The 23,571-nt window shown below is 32.3% G+C and overlaps 1 protein-coding gene across 3 annotated transcripts in view; it reads left to right on the forward strand.

Annotated features, from left to right (window-relative positions):
* Positions 1 to 12,381, forward strand: part of LOC143065164 (uncharacterized) — a 61,342-nt gene extending 48,961 nt beyond the window's left edge. For all 3 annotated transcript variants that reach the window (XM_076238568.1, XM_076238569.1, XM_076238570.1), the window contains 4 exons: positions 5,024 to 5,638; positions 6,464 to 6,711; positions 9,221 to 9,337; positions 10,523 to 12,381. In XM_076238568.1, the coding sequence (XP_076094683.1) occupies positions 5,024 to 5,638; positions 6,464 to 6,711; positions 9,221 to 9,337; positions 10,523 to 10,664 (1,122 nt within the window). In that variant the 3' untranslated portion in view covers positions 10,665 to 12,381. The remainder of the gene's footprint in view (positions 1 to 5,023; positions 5,639 to 6,463; positions 6,712 to 9,220; positions 9,338 to 10,522) is intronic.
* Positions 12,382 to 23,571: the final 11,190 nt, after the last annotated feature.

Below are 23,571 nucleotides of genomic sequence, written 5' to 3' on the forward strand. Positions count from 1 at the left end.
ACTGACCATCAAAGGACATACTATTTGTTCAAGCTATAAGCACTGCGAATGATCATAAAAGGACTTATTATTAGTTCAAACAACTGTACTGTGATTGGTCCTGATAGGATTAACTATCAATATAAACTTACAGCACTGTTAATTGTCATCAAGGTCTTGCTTTTTATTAAAACTATTACAGAACCTGGTATAAACCCATGGTTTTGGTGGGTTCGTTGTGTTTTGTATATAGTTTGTCTTTTGGCCGGTTTTCATGTTTTGCCATTGCATTGTCAGAAAGTTCGACAATTAAGTTTAATTGAAAAAATATGCTAATGATCTTTACACAGTAGCTGAAACATTGTTCCTAAGTTTTGTTTTACGAGGCAGGGTGGTTGGGGTCTAGAGGCGAGGATGGGTAGTCGGGAAGTTGCCCCAAAATTCGTCATCAGGTGCAAAAAGCGTCAATTTGATTCAACTTTCGTCCTATTTTTTGACCCGAGGGATGCTGCTATAGGCATCTAGCTGTAGTCTGCATGTAGAGTAGATCCCAGTTAACGCATTCACTCCATCAGTTCTTAGATCTTTGCACTGATCTAGGAACAGCAGTCTAAAGAAGGTCATTCACGATTTTTTCCGATCTTTAACCTCAACTAAATCTCAAAATGGAAGTAGTCGTTTCCTATGCGTATTTCAATACTAATTACAATCAAAAGTTATACACCTAAGATTTTCGCAATTTTTGAAAGTAAGACAGGGAGGCCTACGACTCCAGATAATCAGTTTTACCCGATTTCAATTTTCCAATTTCGTATTTGAGCTCAAAATGCAACTTAAACATGACAAATATGACAATAGATTAAGGAAACATGCATAAATTTTGAAATAATGATCATGACGTTGATCTCTGAAAGTATGGAGACCCATTGGAGCCAAATAACGGTGGTTTGGGTAAGCCCGTCACTTGACGGTCACAGCATGGTAATAGTTAACATTTTTATCACTTGTCCTCAAATGTATCACTGTTAGTTCATTTTTTACAGTTATGTGACTGGTCCTCAAAGGACTCTTTATCGGTTGACACTTAATTTACTTCGAATGTTACTCAAAACACTCAGTGTCGGTTGATACGTATAATATCTTCCGGAGAATCTGATATCACCACTTGATTCATTTTAAAGGTGTTGCTTTTCACTTGAATATAGTACTGTTCTTAATGTTTTAATGTATGCGTTGATTATACCAGTATCAGTCATGACTATCTTTTGTCTTGAACAACGAGTTATGATTTCAAACTTTTAATTCGGCATTCTTTCCGTGAGCACCCCAGTTGTTGGTGGGGTTTTTGTTTCATAGTCTTTAATTTTCTATGTTGTTAATATTACACGGAAATGAGTCGTATTTGTGGTGGTATTTTTATTTATCAAAATTTATTTATCAAAATAAATTGATATGATGATATACTTCCTCGTGTAGATAAATCTATATCCACTAAAAGTCTATTCATACAATTCTCCCATTTATATCTATATAAGATTGAAAGCATTGTTAAACATTTGATTTGTAGTTAGAATTGGATGCAGCTCAGAAAGTAATGCAAATTTCTTTAATGCCTTCCTTGTTCATGTCGAACTCCGTTCAGTGTGGTGTGCGAATAAATTATTCTCACGAGATTGATCACAGACTTAATTCATAAAAAAAATAAATTATGGTTTTGGGAATTTATGGCCTGTTCAACTAATCAGAGATACCAAATTAAGAATTGAGAATGCTAGTTTCTTTTCCGCAAGACGCTAGAATAAAAACAGTTGGAAGTCAAAAAACAAAAACCAAGAAATTGTTTTAAGTACGAGGAAAGCAATCTATATCTAGTGTAGAAAAACCTTTGTGTTTCGAAAATTTCAATTAACTATTATAAACATTAAAATAAAAGGAAATGACATCAATGATATAATTTTTCGAAAAACTAAGGATTTTCTTATCCCAGGCATAGATTACCTTGGCCGTATTTGGCACAACTTTTTGAAATTTTGGATCCTCAATGCTCTTCAACTTTGTACTTGTTTTGCTTTATAAATATTTTGATGTAAGCGTCACTGATGAGTCTTATGTAGACGAAACGCGCGTCTGGCGTACAAAATTATAATCCTGGTACCTTTAATAACTATATATCATTTCAACACACAAAGTTGACAACTGAGCTGGCAAAATCATCTTAAACTATCTGTCTACCATGAAATTTATCAACCATGTGGTTGTAAAAAATCATCAAAAATTCCAGGAATATAATTTGGTACACAAAACGCGTGATACGTCTACGTTAAATTCATCAGTGGTGCTAAAAATCAAAATAGTTTAAAGTTTGAACCAAAAAACAATTTCAAAAAGCATTAAACACCGACACGTTGTGTCCTATAAAGCTAACACAATCTATGCATTGGTTAGAACCCCCATTCCCCCCAAAACAAACTTAAGAAATGGGTTTTGAATACCTTAACATTCTTAAATTTAATTTTACAGAAAATGTAAATATATATTAACTTGCCACTTTGCTATGTTTTGGACACTAAATAAGAAGTATTGTCAATATTTTTGCTGTTATGATATTTTTCATTTAAGAGATTTGAAGTTGATGGCTCTTTGGTAATCTCTCCTAAAAATGTCCACACCATTTCGGCATTCCTGTTAGTTTTACAGGTTGTTATATAATGTAGACTCTTTTCGTTTGTTAAATACATACCTATACTGTGATCTGTAGATGTTTTTTTTTAAATTTATTTTTATGTAATTGGCTTATATAAAAAAGAAGATGTGGTATGATATAACCCATATTTCATCATATGTAACAAGAACACAGATTAAAATATATTTTACGATATTAGTCAAACCATCATTTTCAATTAAAGTTCTGCTTAAAACAAAAATATAATACAGAAATTACCAATGTAACACTGTCACTAGTTTAGCTTAGATTTAGAACAGTCGTTTATAAATAATGACCCACGCATTCAATTGTCATATTATTATGAATGAAAAGGAACTTCATTGAGGAAAAAGTTAACATTAATATTAATAGACGACATTTTCATTAAAGTTGTATTTTGTAGTCGACTTCCTAGTCTTCGTCTAAAGATAATACATGTTACATGGTGATTTATGACGTGTAAAGATAATACATGTTACATGGTGATTTATGACGTGTAAAGATAATACATGTTACATGGTGATTTATGACGTGTAAAGATAATACATGTTACATGGTGATTTATGACGTGTAAAGATAATACATGTTACATGGTGATTTATGACAAATAATATTGATAAAAATCAAACCGAAGTGGTAAAATACCAGCTTAAAAAACGAAGAAAACACGAAATGTCACATTAAGTTCGCTTTTAGATTGATATGATCAGTTGGAGCAATTTCATTAATGTATTTGGTGTATTTTTTGTGTTGTAAAAAGCTAAAAAAAAAAAACATATATTGTTATATATAGTTTTTAACAATATACCAGTTTTTTTTTACAAAATGACAAACTAATACTGGAATGTATTTAAATATCAAATGTATGCTAAGGCACCGCGTATTTTCCAAATAAAATAAAATACCAAAGGTATGCCATAGGTTGTTTTCCGAATAAAGTCTTCTTTTCGATATTTCGGTGAACATTTATATAATCGTGTTCCGAGAATTAAGGATTTTTTAACCAGAAACAACAAATTTATTCCAAGAACTTCAATTTTTCAAGGTCATTTATTTAATTTTGCGTTTTAAAATCCTTTTCAATGTGAAGCGTCGTTACATGCAAATAAGGTCATCTTATTGTTATTTCACATATATTATACAAGACCATTTAACAGATTTTTTTCATAAAATGTATAGTGATACAAGTTATAAATATATCCTTAATTTAGAAATAGATACTACATTTGTACATGTGATATCTGTCCTGGCTATTGTTGCCTACTTAGTACTCTATAGCAATCGTTTGTAAATGTGACATCGATCCCATTGTTGCCTTCCTTACACTCCTTAATAAATATTTGCACCTGTAATAAAGGTGATAGTGTTGCCATAATTTACTCCATTGGATGATATAATCAAGCACCAGAAACAATTGTTCCAATAATTTTTTGCATAATAAGTAATAACACAAAACAATTGTTCCAATAAATTTGTGCATATTAAGTAATAAAACAAAATTCCTACATAGTTTACAAAAAAAAAGCAGATACAGCGCATTTGTTGCCGTTCTTCGTGTTAATGATAATTGTGGTCTCCAAAAACGAAGCATCAACTCTCAACTCACTTTGAAACAAGGACGGTTCCTGATGAAAAAAGATGTTTAATGAATAGATACTGTAATCAACTTCTAATGGAGACAATTAACCCATTTTTATTGATTATTCTAATTTCTTTAAGTAAGAATTTCTACAAAAGATACCGGTTTAGGTATGTTGTGTCAAGAATAACATGTTTCATTATATATTTGACTGAATTGTTTGAGTTTTTACTGCCAAGTTTGTCTTTCAAAATATTAAAATAAATATACTGTATATAATACCTTCATATTCAAAACTAATTTGGCTAAATACTTGATATTTTTATATGACATACCTCGACCACTCATCAATGTAACAAGTACAGCTTAAACCTAGCTACTAAATTATTTAGAATCATTCCCAGGTTGCTCAATCTTTAATAACAATGTTGTCCATTTACATATCATTGTAATTATGCTTTTATTTATTTTTTTATTTTGTTTGAAATGGTCTCTATCGCTCTTGTTTAATTCACAATTTTCTTCGGAAATATATGGGCCAAGTCAGCAGTGTGGCAGTTGTTTTTCACTTGTTCCGTTAATTGATAGTTTGATTGTGTCGTTTTTTATGGACTCCCACCATTTTCAATTTACGTTAGAGTTCAGTACTTTTTTTCTTGTATTGTGCAATATTATTAGGTAAGTTGATGGCCGAAGATATACATTGTTTCGATAATCCTCCTTGGTAATGACATATCATATAGTTTTCCTTTATATTTTAGATGATGACCAATCTTATAAATCTACAGGCTAATCAACATGGAGAGGGACATAGCATGGATCAATTCTTACTTCAAAATTTTGGTCCTGAACATGATATCCCAATCCGACTTCCACACCATCCGAACGTTGTTAATATCCGCCATTTTTATATGGGTGCTACCGATAGATTCAAGAAATTTATGAATCTATTGATTCCAACGAAAATTGATGTTCCAATTGAAATGGCCAACAGAACTTCATTTCTGGTGATGAACAAATATCCTCAAACATTAAAATCTTTCATGATACAACAACGATCAGCATTTTCAGAGCCAAGTTTTGGACTTAATGCAAACTTTATTCTTTACTTGTTGTACCAAATACTATCTGCAGTTCATCATCTCCAGAAAAATGGTGTTGCACATAGAGACATCAAGGCAGACAATATTTTTCTTGACAATTATCTACGACCGGTTCTAACTGATTTTGGATTTGCAAAAACACTAACGTGTTCAGATGGTAGTCCTGTGACCCTGACAGATGAACGACAAGTGTTTGCTGGGAATAGTCATGCTTGGGCACCAGAACTGACAAGATTTAGTAGAGGAGGACCACCAACTGATACACAGGGAGAAGTATGTTTAAATAGATAACTGACTCAAATTGGAGATTTCTATGAGCCTGTATAGCTCACCTTCAAATTCCAAAAGTGATGTTTATATTAACATTTTTTTCTGGATCAAAAAGCAGTCATCACAATATTGAAAATCATATAATGTAAATATATGTACCTTCACTCATACTTAAAATCCATAGTGTATAGGCAGCTATTGTAGGACATGTCACTACAACATTTAAAGCAATTTGTGGTAACAGATTTTAAAAAATTCTTCTGAGTACTCAATTCTTCCTCTGTCCTGGTACAGTTGTGCAACAGTACAACGTAAAACTATGAAAAAACAGTCAGAAATGTTTTAAATTATCTGATCGAAACGAAGCACAAACATAAGTAACATAATTACAAGAGACACAAACTACCGGTCTAAATATAATCACAGTGACTGCAAGCTAGTTGAAGCCAATAACAACTAATAAATAAATAATTGTTATCCTTACTAAGATATCAATTAGTACACATCTATCTGATATGATTTTAAGGAGTCATAAACAATTGCAGTAAAACATGCCGTTGTACAATACCAAAATATAAGTTTTTTGTTTCAACAATTGTGTAGGACCATAAGTTTTTATTAATGTATAGCAGTACATATTTAATTATATAATTAATCCCTTGAATGGATCATATATAGGATAATTTGTTTCAATACGAAGATGTGGTTTCAGAGGATATTTCTGTTAAAGTTCACAGTTGCATTTACAACTCCATGTTATTAAACGAAATTATGTTAGTTAAATAATAGTTGGTTTTTTTTTGTTATTAATGTATAATCATTTTTCAGATGACAACTCTCCAGCAAGTTTACGGCAAGACAGACGCATACGCAGTTAGCAGAATGTTTTATAGTTTACTAAGAAATATTTGTGATGGCGACATATTTCCTCAGTCGTCCATCAGTCGTCCACATTATGAGAACTCAGATATACCAGAACTTCCTGGGTGTTATCAAAAAGGGCTGTGTTGGATTCTACGTAATTTGGTATTAGATGATCCTGTTCAACGCATTTCTGAAAGAAAAGCAGTGTTATGGTAAAATATCAATTCTATCAAGACATTTTATTAATCCATTTCCTCACGTTTTAATTTCATATTTTGATTAGAAAAGTCATCCTGGTATCTAGAATTGTATTATATGCTGATATTTAATATCATTGTTGTAATATACTGTTCATAAAACTTTTTTATTTCTGTGCCTATCAACTCATTGGATTTAGTCATGAAAGTGTTTCGAATCAAGCGTCACTGATAAGTCTTCTGTAATTAAAACGCTTCCGGCGTTTTGAATTAAAAAGTAAGTTTTGCCAACCATTTGGTCGATGCAACTGCTTTTGATTTATTATCACTTTCGACATTTCAGGCCAAGTGGTTAGCATAACAGTTCTGACACAAAATATCATTGGAAACTGTCATTATCTTGAAAAAAAGTAAAATAAAAAAAGTACTGACCTCCGAGGAAAATGCAAAAAGGAAAGTCCCTAATCAAATGGAAAAGATTCAAAGCTCAAACACATCAAACGAATGGATAAAAACTGTCATATTCCTGACTTGTTACAGGCTTTCAACTTTCATGTTCCTACTTTGAAATATATGGATAACAACTTTCATATTCCTGACTTGAAGGTCATTGTTCATTAAATAGTTAGAAACACCAAGGTTTTCGCACACCGATGCACACCCTTTTAATTTGTCTCAGTTCTCTTAAACTTCCTAATTGATTGATTTGGCCAGCAAGATTCAATCGACCGTCGCTGACTCGTCGTGCTCACTATTGATTGTTTGATTTATGTGTGAATCGCCAGTGTCGGCCTTTTCTTCCCTTTACGTCAATCTTTATTGAAGGAGAAAACCGGCGGTTTAAGGCGGGGGCGTGGCGGGCGTGCGCTCCCTCTAAAATTTGTGAAGCATGTCCTCAGCATAACAAAGTTTTTGTTTAGACGACGAAAATTAATGTCGTCGCATTCCATCCGTTTTAATATTCAAAAAAGTACATAAAGCAGTAAGTTTAACAGAATCAACGTGATTACTAATCAACAAAACCTACGATTTGTTTAAGTTCTATCAATATGACTATCAATATGATATACTTCAAAGGAATGTGTCGAACGCGGTGCAGCAGCGTTTGATGACAAATATTATAGGCATTTAGCAGTTAACGTAAAACAATTGTTACATTGAAGTTGTGGTTTTTATAAACAATGTCTTTGATAATCGAAGTTCCAAAACATCCCTGACTCACTTTCCCACAAGGTAGATGAAAGCGCCCTGCTCGCGGTTGGGTTGGTTATTTCATCCTGGCACGGCCAAGAAAACAGTCCAGGTTAGATTTTTTCTTATTGAAAGATAGAAATACTGGTTCAAGCGAAAGCTATGTTTATGAATGTGTATCATTATTCAATATCTCTGTATCAGTATATGTTTCTCACTTGTAACTTATAAATTTTGTCGAGGCATGAGGTTAGTGCATCGATACCAGTTCCGGGGAGAAAATTTCAGGGACTGAATTTTCGGCTCCCCTTGAAAGTCACACCATTTGCAAGTATTGACTTGAGAAACGATGATAGTCCGTCGAAAGGGGACGATAAATGGCTGACATATGTTAAGAAAGAGCAATATCTCTTGCACGTAAAACCCTTGTAGATTTCGAAAAAGAGCAGGCTTTTATGCTGCTACAAGACAACACTGACTCGCAACCGCAAAGTGGGAAGGAATTGATATACGTTGTAAATAAAGGCAACAGTAGTATACCGCTGTTCAAAACTCATAAATCTATGGACAAAAAACAAAATCGGGGTAACAAACTTAAACTGAGGGAAACGCTTTAAATATTAGAGAAGAACAACGACACAACATTAAAATGTAACACACACAGCAACGGACTAAGCATTAGACAAAATCCGATGAGAATAACCAATATAACATCAAAACCAAATACATGAATTTGGGATAGAAAAGTACCGTGACACGTCTTATAGTAATGTGAATTCACACTCAAATATAGGAGAAAACATACGACACAACGGAATAACTTGTTTCCCAATCCACTATAAATAAACCTTTTAAAACTGAACAGTCAAGACCCTCCCTCCGAATATATTCGATTAACAAATAGTAATGCAACACCAGTAATCAAGCAACCATTGACATAAAATTCGCTAGATTTTATTTTATATGGAGGGTCAGCTTGTATACTAGGGATTATCTCTATATCTTCAGTCCCGTTTTCTAGTAAATATACGCTCGACGAAGATTTAAGTTTGAGCCCCCCCCCCTTCTAACCTAAAATCCTGGATCCGCCCCTGGATGTCCCATAGAAAGCCACCGACAGGGAGGAAAGCTGACTATATTATCAATTAAGATGGAGTGGTACGCACATGCTACGAACGGGATTCGAACTCATAACAATAGTGTTGGTTGGCTAGTAGTAACTTAGCCGATTCTCTACCTAGGACCAAACTGCTTAGGTGTATTCCTGAAATATCAGATCTTTCAACTTTTACGGTAGTTAGTGTTTTCCTATAACGACTGTTTATTTTTTCAGTGCGGGGATGATGTTGTTTTATCCAAGAAATTGTGAGTTAAGGATAGAATCAGAATCTGCCACATACTGCCAAGCCAGAATTCTAACCTTGTTGTCCATGCCTGACAAATCACAAATGTAAGTATTTACCTAAAGTAATAAAGTAATAACGATCTATTAAATGTTACGATCTAATAATTTAATTTTGAATGTAACGCGTCTCCTGATTGTTTTGTTTATCAGCTCATAGACATAATTTTTTGCCATGACGTCATAAACGTTTTTTCATGATTTACTCCGGTTTAAAATGGAATTAAGAAATAAGATTATAAGAAATGACTGTAATAATTGTTCTGCCTAGTCGAAATAACATAAAAAAGGTGGTTATTCAGTTTGCTTCACATATTTTATCTTATTTCTGCATAGACAGAAAAATATTAAAGTCATTCCTTAAATATTTAAACCTTTGACAAAACTTGAGTGTTAAAATTTTTTGGGGGAAGGGGTATTATGTCATTGTTGTACTTTCTCATTGAGTTATTCCACAATCGCGTTTCGTTTATATTGGAAAATGACAGTTATACAATACTACAGCTAGACCAATTTAAACTCCAATCAAAAATTTTAAGAAATAGGAATTTATCTTAATTATATAAAAAAAGTACAAATGATGATTTGTAAAACAAAAATGTCATTACCGTATATTATAATGATATAAGATCGAATTCATTTTTATTCATTACAAGTCGTACATTTACCCAAGTTATGAAGAGCATTTTAACAAAATATTCTTAGTTTAGATTCTTGTTTCTGCTTTTTGTTAATATAAAAAAATTGGTATTCCGTGAGGCCGTTAACGTCTTATTTCTTTCTAGCGGTATATCGAATATATTCTTTTTTCTAAAACATTTTTTCATATTTGATAAAAAGTAGCATTTCGCACTTTAGCATAAAAGTGGGCCATTCAAACCCATAGATCGAAATAAACTGACAACGCCATGGCTTAAAAGGAAAGACAAAAAAAATCAAATAGTAGTACGCGTTACACACCATAGAAAAATAAAGACTTATCAACATGTACCCCACCACAACCTAAGGCTAGCGGTGATCTCAGGTGTTCCTGAATGGTAAGCAGTATAACATTTAACTGTATCATAGAGTGGAAACATATAAACACAAGAAAGAGTTGTTATTTATGCTACAGAATCCCACTCATACAGATAGTATACATTATATTAACAAATTATTACTTCGGTAAATTATGTACATATTTGAATGTTAATGTTTATACTTATTGTTAATTACTTTTTAAATATATTTCAGTAAACCTGTAGGACAATCACTAACAATGGAACAAAGTGTAGAAGCACTATCTTCGGTGCTTGAAAGTGACTTTCTTTTTAACATATCTCTGTCAGAGTTCTGGGAAACATTCCAATTTCTCAAAATGAGGGACTTGCTATGAACTGAACTGTTTATCGCATATAATTTATGTTTACACTATGTGTATACTTTATGTGTATAAGTCTGGTGTGACATATTTGAATGCATCTCTTTTATATATATATTATGCAAATGTAGTTTATTTATGTAGTTGCATTGAATGATTTACCTGCAGTGTACGTGTCTATATTTGACCTTGTTAACTTTTTTTTATTCCAGCGTCACTGTCTTTTGTAGAAAAAAACGCGCGTCTGGCGCAAATACAAAATTTTAATCCTGTTCATCTATGATGAGTTTTTTCATGAAAATACATATTTTGTGAAAAGAAATCTTTTACGAAAACTCACAATATGAGAATTTCTTTTTGCATCGTTGGTTGTGGCTTACCAATTATTTATAAAATACATACTAGTTTGTCTTCTATCTCTTATATTACCTACTAAGAAGAGTTAATTTTCCGAAAGTAGCCTGTTCTCCCGTTTTACCTAAATCAAAGACAACATTTTATCATTTCATGTAAAAAGTGTTTTTTATTTTGCATATTGAAATTTGCCAGATATTACAACTTAAATATTTTTAACAAACACTATTAATGTTAAATTGATTACAAACTTTAAATTACCACAGCCACGTTGAACGTTATAAATCAAAATATAACAAGACCTGTCAAAGTAATAAGAGGTTATTCGAAAGTTTTAGTTAAAATAAAATGTTGTCAGGTACGAAGGAAAATGTACGATGTACTTCGTGTTTCATTGTTATTGGCGAATCTAGTTTTCACACAAAGAATACTAAAAAGGAGTTAGTGCAGTAAGGGACGATTTTTGCTTGAAACTTCAGGTTTATCTGATGAAAGATTTCGGACACTTTTTAAACACTTAAGTGTTAACGTAAGTAGATTCAATTAGTTTATGTGAAAGATTTGAACTAGTTAAGTCATTAAAGACGCTCAAATTCAAGCTTAAATTTTAAATATCTATCAAATATACCATAATATGTCACTTTTCAGATGTTTTTTTGTCAGCTTACATTTAGATATTAAGAATGAACACAAATTCGGCCGCTTCCATTTTAGAAGAAAACCGTCTACAAATTAATTTAAATACAAAAATTGCGAAGATTTCAGTAATTAAGCATGACTTAATGATGCTAATACCCGATACATGTGCATTGTATTGTCAAAAACAACATATTTTTATGTAAATGAAGTATTCTTCATTCCATTAAAATAACAAAAATTTACATTTTAACAATTTTATAAAACTGCTATATTTTGGGATATTACTGAACCTACTCCTCTACAATTGCACGGGCTTCCGTAATAGTAAATTTACGTAGGACCTTATAATTAAAGGTGTGATGCTTTTACATGGAGAATATTTATTAGTTGGTTGTTAGTTGAGTTTATGTTAGTGACTTAAACAGTCTATTAGATATAGGTCATAACTAATGCTTTCAACAAGCTAGTCAGGTTTTATTGTGTATGAATATTTGTATATATCTTATTAATTGTAGAAATGTTTTATGTGTTTAAGTTTGGTATATACTGTTCTATTCGAGACTTACTAGTTATTTAGTATAGACCAAACTTGTAACAAGTCAGTTGTCTTTACTGAACGTTTAAGAAATCCAAAAATATATTTGTGCAATTAATGTGTAAAATTGTCATGGCATCATCATAATAAATGAAAGGAATAATCTTGGTGTATGTCTTCATGCACTACGGTTATGTTATTCAATAGATCATTATTTAATCATCAGCCGTTACAATAATTTGAAAACAAAATATAAAAGAGCTCACTGTGACAAAACGTTAAATAATTCAAAAGCTAAAACAAACAGCATGTTATACTAGAAACAATAGACGAAAAAGAACACTACCACTAGGTCATGCTTATGAACATCATCAATAATTTGACAGAAATGTGAACTTGTACAATGCACACAACATAAATATCGACATAATGCAGGCCCTAAAGTGTCATGAAAGTATAGACATGTGTAATGATAACTATTACAGGTGTCATATTGTAGAGTAGGATCGGCATACAATCCAAGAGCACCTGATATCACCACCATATTTTAGTAGAGTTCAAGTTGCTCAGTTTTCTTTAGTATGTTTGTCTTTTTTTCTTCCTTTTATACTGAAAATAAAATCAATGTTTGTCTTGATGAAGACAATATTTACAGATATTCTTCCAGCGTTAAAAATTGATAACCGTTTGAAATTGTTTTTTTCAAGGGTTTTTGAGTTTTTTATGGGTAATATCTTAATACCTGTAAAATCATACTTTCGTGGATATTCAGTTTTGGTTTATTATGGATATTTGGATACTTTGTGGATATTTGATTTCAAAAATCTGTGAAAGTTTTCATACAAGTCTACAGACCATGATTTGTATTTTGTTAAATATTAATAACCGTGGTATACCTATACGAACGAAATCCTCGAAAATAGAAACCTGTTGTTCAGTGGTTTTCGTTTGTTGATGTGGCTGATAAGGTTTTCTCGCTTTTTTAATAAAACAAATTTCGTTGTAATTAACAGTTCAAAAATAATAAAAAAAATACAGAACTCCAAGAAAAATTTAAGACGGAAAGACCTTTCTCAAAAGCTCATACACATCATATAAATACGAATAGAATCAGAGCTGTCACATTCCTGACATTATAAGGCATATTTTTACGTAGAAAATGGGGGATTAAACCTGGTTTATAGCTAGCTAAATTTTGCACTTGTATGACAGTCGCATAGAATTCTATTAAATTGAAAAGAATGTGTCAGCAAAACAAATAAAAACTGAGGAAAGTTTTGTTAAAAATTTCTCGTTTTCAACTGAAACATCCATATCTCTGAAAAGGACTGTTATTATTAATAATATTTCACATCAAACAGGTTTTTTTTGGTAACGAAAAGAGAATCGTAGTTACACATTTCTTTTATTATGTTTTGAAAATTCTTACTTTGTGAAGAAGAAAACGCATTAAAGTAGCATTACACTGATGAGCATATATCACAAAAAAAGACTGTATTGTTTGTAACGAAAACACATTTGTTGAGGTTGGAAATAAACTCATCACAGACACCAGGATTTACTTTTTTTATTTTGCCAGACGCGCGTTTCTTCTGTAAAAGACTCGTCACCGACGCTAGAATCATAAAAAGTTACAAAGGCCAAATAAAGTAAGAAGTTGAAGAGCATTGAAGACCAAAAATAATTTTGCCAAATACAGCTAAGGAAATATATTCATGAGATAGAAATAGAGCATACTATCTGGTATTAAACTGATCATCGTAATTGCAGTTACGGTGATCCTAACACGGCGAAGCCCAAAACACGTAAAATCGTCTTTTTGTAATTTTTCAGTGTACAGGCGTTGTTTTAAATAATTACTCAGTCGCTAGATTGATATGTACGGTATCGTTGTATGTGTGTGTTCTTAATATCATATGTGACCTTGTTATTGAATAATAGCCATTGAAAATTTACGGACGATCATCGTTATTCCAAATAAAGATAATCATAACTTGTGGATACATAACTTGAAAGATAATCGTAAGTGTACAAAATATGTCTGTGGTCATAGTAGCTGATTTTTTTCAGAACTCTATGCTAACGGAATATATTTTATTTAAAAAAATGTGTAAAGATAACAACAAACGCGTAAACAACCTTCGCGATATAAAAAGAAATATGCAAGTATTTGATTCCCGAAAACATTTCACAACACTTTTCAAGTTAATATACATTTTGGAAGCAAAATTAAACAATTGAGATTGGCAATTTCGTCACATGTCTTTTTTTTAATGTTTTGATTTGTCTAAGTGTATGCTATATTGGAGTATCAAAGATTGCCTTCCGCCAAGACGATTTGTGTGAAAAAGTAATTTTAGCTAAAAAAAGTTATATGCGACATTTTGGAAGCCCAGCGACGAAATATCAAAGTTAACATTGATAACTGGTATTCATCTTATCTAATTACATTGTATAAAATGCATAGTCATAACGATTCATTCAAGTGAATCATTTTCAAAATGGAACGAGATTCACAGGAAAATGAGATACCTTGACCTATTTGGCATGTACACGGAGAAATTACATAAAAGACTATTTTTTTCCTGTTTTGGGCTCCGCCATGTCGGGATAACCGTAACTGCAATTACAGTGATCAGTTTAACACCAGTAAGACTGCCGATATTTCAATTTTACTAATTAGGAACCTTACTGGCCGACTTGTTTTTGTAGTTATATGAACAAATATTTATACAGAAGAAACAAAAACATTCTGAAAAGTTCTTAAATATTACTTTCGGGTATATTGATAAGATCTTGTCATGTAATGGGTGAGTGTTTGCATCTCGTATAACCACGTAAACTTGAGATAATGGAAACTGCTTCACCTCTTGATCTATTTCTACACATCGAAAAAGATGGACTGCTGTAAACTAGAACCTATGACAAATGTGATGATTTTAACTTTCTAAATGTCATCTTCCCATTTCTCACACTCTTTGTCTCATGGTACGGCATATGCAACTAAATCAATTCGTTACGCTCGAGCATTCTCAAACTATTCGGATTTCAATGGTTTGTTTTTCTTGTCACAACATTTTCCAACTTATCTAAGAGGAAAAAAGAATGAAATTAATATTATATAAGTAGTTGTACGGTCAACATCATGTTTGCTTATTGGTCAGGTTGTTATATCTCTTTGACATTTCTCGCGTTTTCAGTCTCAGCTATATCATTTTTGTGTTGATCGTGAAATATGTCGTTGAATCAACTCACGTGCTTCATGTGACGGAGTGTGAGAACACAAGATACACGAATAGTTGTATAATCTAGATTTACCGATTGGGACAGGTAATTATATCGGTAAAACATCAAACGTCTAAAAATATAACCATACTACACCAGAATTGTATTTCATGTACATAAAACATTATCGATACCACAACAGTGATATATAGATATATTCACAAAATTAATGTGAATATCTTATCTAATTTTCGTGTATTTTACACATTCTCTTAATTTGTGATCTTTTTTTTTTTCTTTTGCAAATATGTAACAACTACATGTTACCCAGTTTTAAGCTTTGAAATGTGGGCGGAAATTGTTTGCACTGTCATATATATACCTTACATTCACTACAATTTCTGGTTCGTAGTAATGTAGATCACTTCACATTATATATCAAATATCTATTGTAATTCACACGAAGGTGTTATTTATCTAACAAAATATTTCTAACTGAGAAAGTTAACACAGATGATATTCATCTTAAATTTCAGAATTAATTGTCACTGACCTTGTTTTATTGAAATAGCTATGGGCGTGTCTAATCGTAAAGATTTGAAGAGGAAAATGTTTATTTTCCTATAGCTATTGACAATGCACACAAATAAAAAAAAACCCGTTGTAATCGGAACCTTAAACCATCACAAAATAGATAATTTATTACATTAATAAGGTTTTATTCATAATAGTTGTAAACTATAAAGTCACGTATTGTACTGTAAAGGGAAAACAATGAATATGCTCTTATATCGAAAACTTGTTAGTAAACATCTTAAGATGGGGTTACACATCCACGATTTTTACTGATTTTACAATTAACATTTGTCAAAAGTCTGATCAAGATCCTGTGAATCGTTGATGGAAATTCAAATTTAACATTTGTAAAAAAAAATAATTTAATCACGATCAGATATTGTTCAGGAAGCGTCGATATTAAACCGTTTCCATGCGGATTTGTCCCGATAATCTCGTTCTCAATCCGCTTCTAATCCGATTTGTATCTTTCGCATAGTAAAAATCGATCGAGTCTTTCACGACTGCGTCCCAAATTTACCGAATGTAATCCGACAGAGTTCAGACAGTGACCAGACAGTGAACCGACGCTGACGGAAATTATCTGTTCGAAAACTGTCGTCATACTCGGGATGATCATGTACTGCCGAAACATAATCCTACCACAGTCCGCTCTATCGTATTGCAAACGCCTTTATCGGGTCATAGTCGTAGCGTATTCTGTAATTGTCGGCACTCTAACGTGGGTATTGTTGACGAATTTCGTATTATTAACGGGACTATTCCCGAACGGTTTCGGCAAAGACGGTTTGCAATCGACAAGATCGATGCAATCTTGACTCAATCGGCAGAAAACCAGCAATGAAAAATTACTCCAAATCATTCCCGTTTCACCGGACACCGTCCAGAAAACACAGAACATTGTTATGATTTTGATCCGATACATCAAAATCTGTCACGACATAGTCACGCTTGTAATCCGACTAGACAAAATCGGCTGAGTTTCCCCCGAATGCTACGGGACGCATCTAACTGTTGGGGTGCTTCGCCGAACTATCCGGACCATTCCCGACCCGAAAAAATCTGTTACGAACTTGAACGACTGCGTTCAAGCAATGATAGGACATTCCAGATAATTGAGGATAGTAATCCGACTTTTTCACTTCCCGTGCCTTATCGCTGTCTGATCTCAAACGGGAGTAATAATCGACAATGTGTGAACACTGCATTACCTGGTAGCACAAAAATAGGACGATTTTTCTGATATACATGGATATATTTTTCTTTTATCGTAGACTCACTTTTAATGCACGAAGGTGTCATTTTGAAATTAAAAAAAATACTCAGAAAAAACACAAAATAAAACATCAAGAAAAATATGCTATTGAATCACTTCACCTATCCATTTCAGATCAAAATAAAAATGGAACTACTGTCAAATAGAAATGAAATAAACACTGAGTCCTTACATACTTTTCAAGTTTACAGTGACGCAGTGGATTTGAAAAAATGATACATGTTGATTGTACAGTGTATAAGTGCATATTACAAAAAAAGATGTGGCATTCAATTGAGAATGGAAATGGAGAATGTGTCAAAGCGACAACAACCCGACCATAGAGCAGACAACAGCCGAAGACCACCAATGGGTCTTCAATGTAGCGAGAAAATCCCGCACCCGGAGACGTCCTTCAGCTGGCATGATTGTTAATGAGACAAATGTCAATCGAAAACTTTGTACAAATAAATATATATATGATAAAATTGAGAATGGAGATGGGGAATGTGCCAAAGAGACAACAACCCGACCATAGAGCGTGGTCTTCCAAATACCGTTTCGATCCCTAACATCACTGAAGAGACATTTATTGTCGAAATCCAGATCTGGTGTACCAAAAAATATTGACACCTCAAGTTTGTGGCATAACATCTTGGCCACAAGTTTATTGTTTTCTGTTAAGAATTAAATTTATATTAAGATCCATTTTGTTACAACTTGTGATCAGTTTTATTTGGCAATCGCCAATGGCAGTCAGCAGGGTTAAAGAACATCAGTTGTTCGACCTGTTAGTCAAATGCGTTTTGTTTAAATGTACTTTTTCACTTTTTTGGTCTTTTGAAAAATGTTGTTTATGATGTATTAAGAGCCTTCTACAACGAAATTTGTTTTACATGCACACGTATAAAAATGGCGGTTTTTTACCAACGCAATCATAGGTTTGAACGTAGTTTTCAATTTAGACTTGTATATATATATATACCATATCTGGTCACCGTACGACTTTCTACAAACGTAAATCTCAAAGGCATAAATGCAGTTTGATGACAAAATGGGACTCATTTATATGAGATAACTTACGACCCTGTTGTAAACTACACCAAATACTGAAAAACAAATATGGCAGATATCCACCAACGACTACATCTGGATAAATTGTTCCTGGCTTTTAAGTTTGAAAATTGAAAGACGACCTGATTCAAGAGTATTAGTAGTTAATGATATCTAGTTCAAAGTCAGATTTCAATTAAGGCATAAACCATAAAATGGAAAATGGAAATGGGGAATATGTCAAAGAGACAACCCGACCAACGAGCATCTAACAGCAGGAGGCCACCAATGGGTCGTCAAACACAGTGGCCCCTAAATCAAACCGTGTACTAGACTAAACTCCAAAAAATATAAATGAACTAAAATTAAACAAAATACAAGACTAACAAAAGCCAGAGGCTCTTGACTTGGGACAGGCACCAAAAATGCGACCAAATCATATTTTGTAAGATTTTAACCCTCATCATATACCTCTTGCCAATGTAGAATTAATAAAGACATAGCAATTTGCACAGTAAAACTCAGTCTAAAAGAAGTCCGAATCCGATGTAAGAAAAGATAACAAAAGAAACTAAGCAAAATGCCAATGATACATACATTGACAAAGGACTAACTGAAAATCCAGCTCTAAACCCCTATTAAACTAATTTAAAGATTATGCCTTCATTATATGAAAATCAAGTACAAACCTTTTGTTAGGGTTTAAGTATCATACCATCCTAAAAATATATGAGAAGAATATAACCCGTATCGTGCCAACAGCTGGTTTTATAATAAAGGTGTATACTCCGATGCAAAGACCCTATGAGTGAATCAGTATCAACACCAAAATATGCAATCCTTAATGATCTGACAACAGCATCGTAACTATATCCTTTCCAAATAAGTCTGTTTAAAGGTTTGGTTAGCTTTTAAGATTAATGTAGACATGTTTGTGCAGTTGTATGTAAAATACCTAAATGTATAAGATGTCTGCAAGTTGATTTTTATTTACGAATGATGTTCTTGTATCGATGATAAAGTTAAGTAAATGTTATGACTAGTTTGTGATATCGAATACCCTCTAGTAATAATTTTTTAGTAATACAGAGATTTATTTCGTTGAAATCAAATACGTTGTTACATACACTAGCCAATCGAACAAGTTCAGATTTGTTTATATTTTTTGTCCTTGATCAACAGCATAAAAATGATCAGCTACAAGTTTTACAAACTTATGGTGTTTTCTGTATACAAAATAATTGTTATAATAATACATTTATTGAGATTAAGCATTAGTAAACACCAGCTTTATCTTAAGAAATGACTTTGATTGGTGCAGGAGATTAAGAAGTTGAGTCAGATACAATACGATAGTAAGGATCTCGGAAGCGGAAGTATTTAGGTAACAGAAGTCATAAAATTCACTTGGACCTTTTTGTATACAAAACATTTAAAAGCAGTTTAAAATATATATCCACTGCTCTTACCTAAAGAAATAGATATAATTTGTTTAAGTAGTACTCTACTTTTTGAAGAAAAAAATACTTGTGTCATTCAGGGCCTGCACGAAACATTAGATATTTATGATGGTTTTAAGTAACTAGTCGTCAGTTAAACACGAAGGATTATTTAAAGTCAAATAAATAATTAGAAATAGTTAGAAATTCATATTAAATGTATATGCATAGCGGAAGTCTTCCTTTTTCATTTACAATATATATGTATGACTAAATTTATGAACTAGTATAAAGATAACTAAACACAGCTAAAATTACAACATTAAATGCCTTTCATTTATTAAGAGGATTTTGTATTGAAAGAAGGGCGTTTCAAATTTAGTGTATACATTTCAGTATCAACCATACAAAACATTAAACATTTTCTATAGAAAAACATACACTTTTTAGACAAACTTTTTACTGGTGTCTCGATTTACGAACGACATCATTTCGCAGATTTCGATGTTAAGATGTCAGTTTAGTCTTATTTATTTGAAATTTGACCAATCGGTTTTATATTTTTGGTTGTGGCACGTGTGGACTCGCATGGCGGCTGATACATGCATGACAGTTGACACCTTCGGTTTTGCACCTTTTAGAGTTCATTCGATTCATCAGGTTTTGTTAGTTACAATGATTTGTTTCCTGTTACATTTCTTTTACTTTAATTTATCTATCTTAGAACTTGTCAAGGCTGATATTCTTCATCAAATGGTTTGAATTTGTATATCTAAATCAAGTTTATACAATGGTTAAGAATTCGAAATTTTAATTATTCAAAGGTTGCATATTTTAAAAACAATTTGTTTCTTTCAGGAAATTACGCACTTTGTTAAGATCTAAGTAATAAATGTATTCCTTGATGGGTTTATATTGGTTTTATAGGTAGCTAAATATTTCACGTGTCTGGCAGTCGTAGACAATTTCATTATATGGACAACATTGTATGAGCAAAACTAACAGACATAATAGGTAAAATACCCATTATTGGGGTACAGCAGTCAATATTGTGCAATAATATGTATCACTATAAAAACAAACAAATAAGAAAACATGCCATATTGACACTTAATAGCTAAAGCAAATACGCAAAAATGGGAAACAAGAATACAAAGCATGACCTCTAAACAATAATACAATGGCGGGATGAATTAATTCCGACGCACGCCAAAAGTATATTATCAAAAAATGGTCTAAACAGTAAAAAGAATACTTAAAAAGTAGTTAGATGATAAAAAGAGTCAGTATCTAGAATCTATACTTCAAGACTGGCATGTATTATTTGTGAAGTTGGTACGGAATATTTATCAACAAGGTCTTTTTATCTTCCGATGTAATTTTTTTCTAAAAAAGGACGAGACGTTCATTGGTATAACCCTAGCTCATCAACTTTCTGCTCTGACACTGGTGACGTTTCATAAAGACTGAGTAGCAGCTGCAAGCTTTTAAATAAGACTACATCAATGAATTTTCCTGCGTTTCCACTAGTAATAGCGGGAAAATGTCTGTATTAACAATTGTAAATAAGGTATTGTCCAATCAGGATTTGTTTGTAATCAAATAAAAGGTATACATGTAAATGTATCTCACTTTCTTGCCGTCCTTTGAAGCGTACACATCAAAATTACATTTTTGATAATAGGTTTTAATATCGCAAAGCTGTGGGCGTATTGTATATTTTTTACTTTTTTACTTTTCAATTTTGAAAAAAGTAAATTAAATCACAAAAATACTGAACTCAGAGGAAAATCAATTCGGAAAGTCCATAATCACATGGCAAAATCAAATAACAAAACGCATCAAAAACGAATGGACAAGAACTGTCATATTCCTGACTTGGTACAGGCATTTTCAAATGTAACATAGATTATAAGTGTATTTTTTGATTGGGAATGAAAGTTCATTATCAACGCAAGTTCTCGTGTTGTCCCTATGAGACGGTCTGTCGAAAGATAGTTTTGCTGTAGAACACAAGTTTTCAGAGCTTTTATGACCATCAAATACTATATGGTTTTATCTCTGGTTTTTCCTGTGCGTGGCTTGGCCGTTGGTACGGGGAGGAACTTTCTTAAGTTAGTTGTAATGATTAATAAATGTGTGGATGTTTACTTAAACAATGTTTATCATATTTATTACAAGTTGTATATCTAAAATAAAATCCGGCGTGCAGCGTACTAGGCCCGAGAACACAGTTATTTCTTAGTGCATTTCTTTTAGACAATAAATTCAAATTAAAAAAATCGCACCTGCTCTTTCTCAAAAAGATTTTTACACTGTAGTGTACAACCAATGAGACAAATAATATCAAAATTATAGAAACTTCTACCAGCTCTAACTGAAAGTATTGACAATTCTGTGTTAAGGAGGTGTAATTCAGTTTGACAGCTTCAGACGTGATAAAATTTGACCTTTTTGAACTGGACCAAATCACTACTTATTAAACATAAAGATTCAGCACCCAATTTTTTTTTGACATGTAATTACATCCCCTATCTAATATTTCATGCATTTGATATCAAGAAATAACTTGAATTGGGAAAGTGTATCAAATAAAACATGCAAGTTATACACAGTTCACAATAGGGTGTTTTTTAATTTGTATATTAATTATGGTAAACGTACATAGTGTTTATGTACAATGTGGTGTAGGTCGGTTAGTAGGTAATAGAGTAAATACAATATGAATAAACAAATTGACATGTGTGCGTACACCAAATCCGTTGACTTAGTGCAGATTGATACTTTCGTCTGGGAGAACATGATTTATATATTATTGGCTTTGAACTAGCTTTAAGTAAATGCGAGTTTTCTTAAATCAGTACTGTTTGTCTTTTGTCATACTGGTAGAAAATTTTGTGCTTCATGCCAATCTGATGAATTTAACAATTTCTACTGAGTTTAACAGCTTGTTTTATTGTTTATTCTTTAGTTTTCTATGTTGTGTCATGTATACTATTGTTTGTCTGTTTGTCTTTTTCATTTTTAGCCATGGCATTGTCAGTTTATTTTCGATTAAGATTTTGATTGTCCCTCTGGTATCTTTCGTCCCTCTTTTATGCTGTTCTGTAAAATGAAAATAATACAATTTGAAATAATTGCCAATGAGACATCAATCCACACAAGAAAACATAACATAGAGGTTAACAACTACAGGTCCACATTTGGCTTTAAACAATGAGTAAAACCCACTTAACATTGTAAGCTATAAAGCTCGACTATGAACAAAAAAGTATGGTCTTGAGGAAACGATGACAGTCCATCGGAAGGGGGCGATGAATGGCTGAACAGTGTTAAGAGAGAGCAATATCTGTTGCGCGTTAAAGACACTCTTGTATATTTCGAAAAAGAGCAGTATAATGTCACTACAAGGCAGCACTCGAACCCGCAAAGTGGAAAGGGATTAATTTAAGTTGCAAAAATTTTTTCCCAATCCACTATAAATAAATATGTTCAAACTTAACTAAACAAAACACGTAACATTAATGAATTAATTGCTTCTACTGAATTTGTATATATATTAGTAGACAGATACTATACATTCGGATAGTTTTTTACATCAATGATCTACCTAACTATGTTGTAAGACAGATAACTCAATTTAATTTAATTTTGAAAACCGAATTAGTTTACAATTTTTAAATACGTCGTTAAGAGCGAATTTGGTGTTAAATTACTAAAACAATACATTTTCAGATCAATGATATATATCAGTGAATCTTTTAAAATGAAATCAACAACATGAAAACTGATATGTTCAATGGCTGTCCGAAACTAATGTTATATATTTTGATAAATATGCTGAAA

The sequence above is a fragment of the Mytilus galloprovincialis genome, chromosome 2, assembly GCF_965363235.1.
Source record: "Mytilus galloprovincialis chromosome 2, xbMytGall1.hap1.1, whole genome shotgun sequence".
Taxonomy (NCBI): Eukaryota; Metazoa; Mollusca; class Bivalvia; order Mytilida; family Mytilidae; genus Mytilus; species Mytilus galloprovincialis.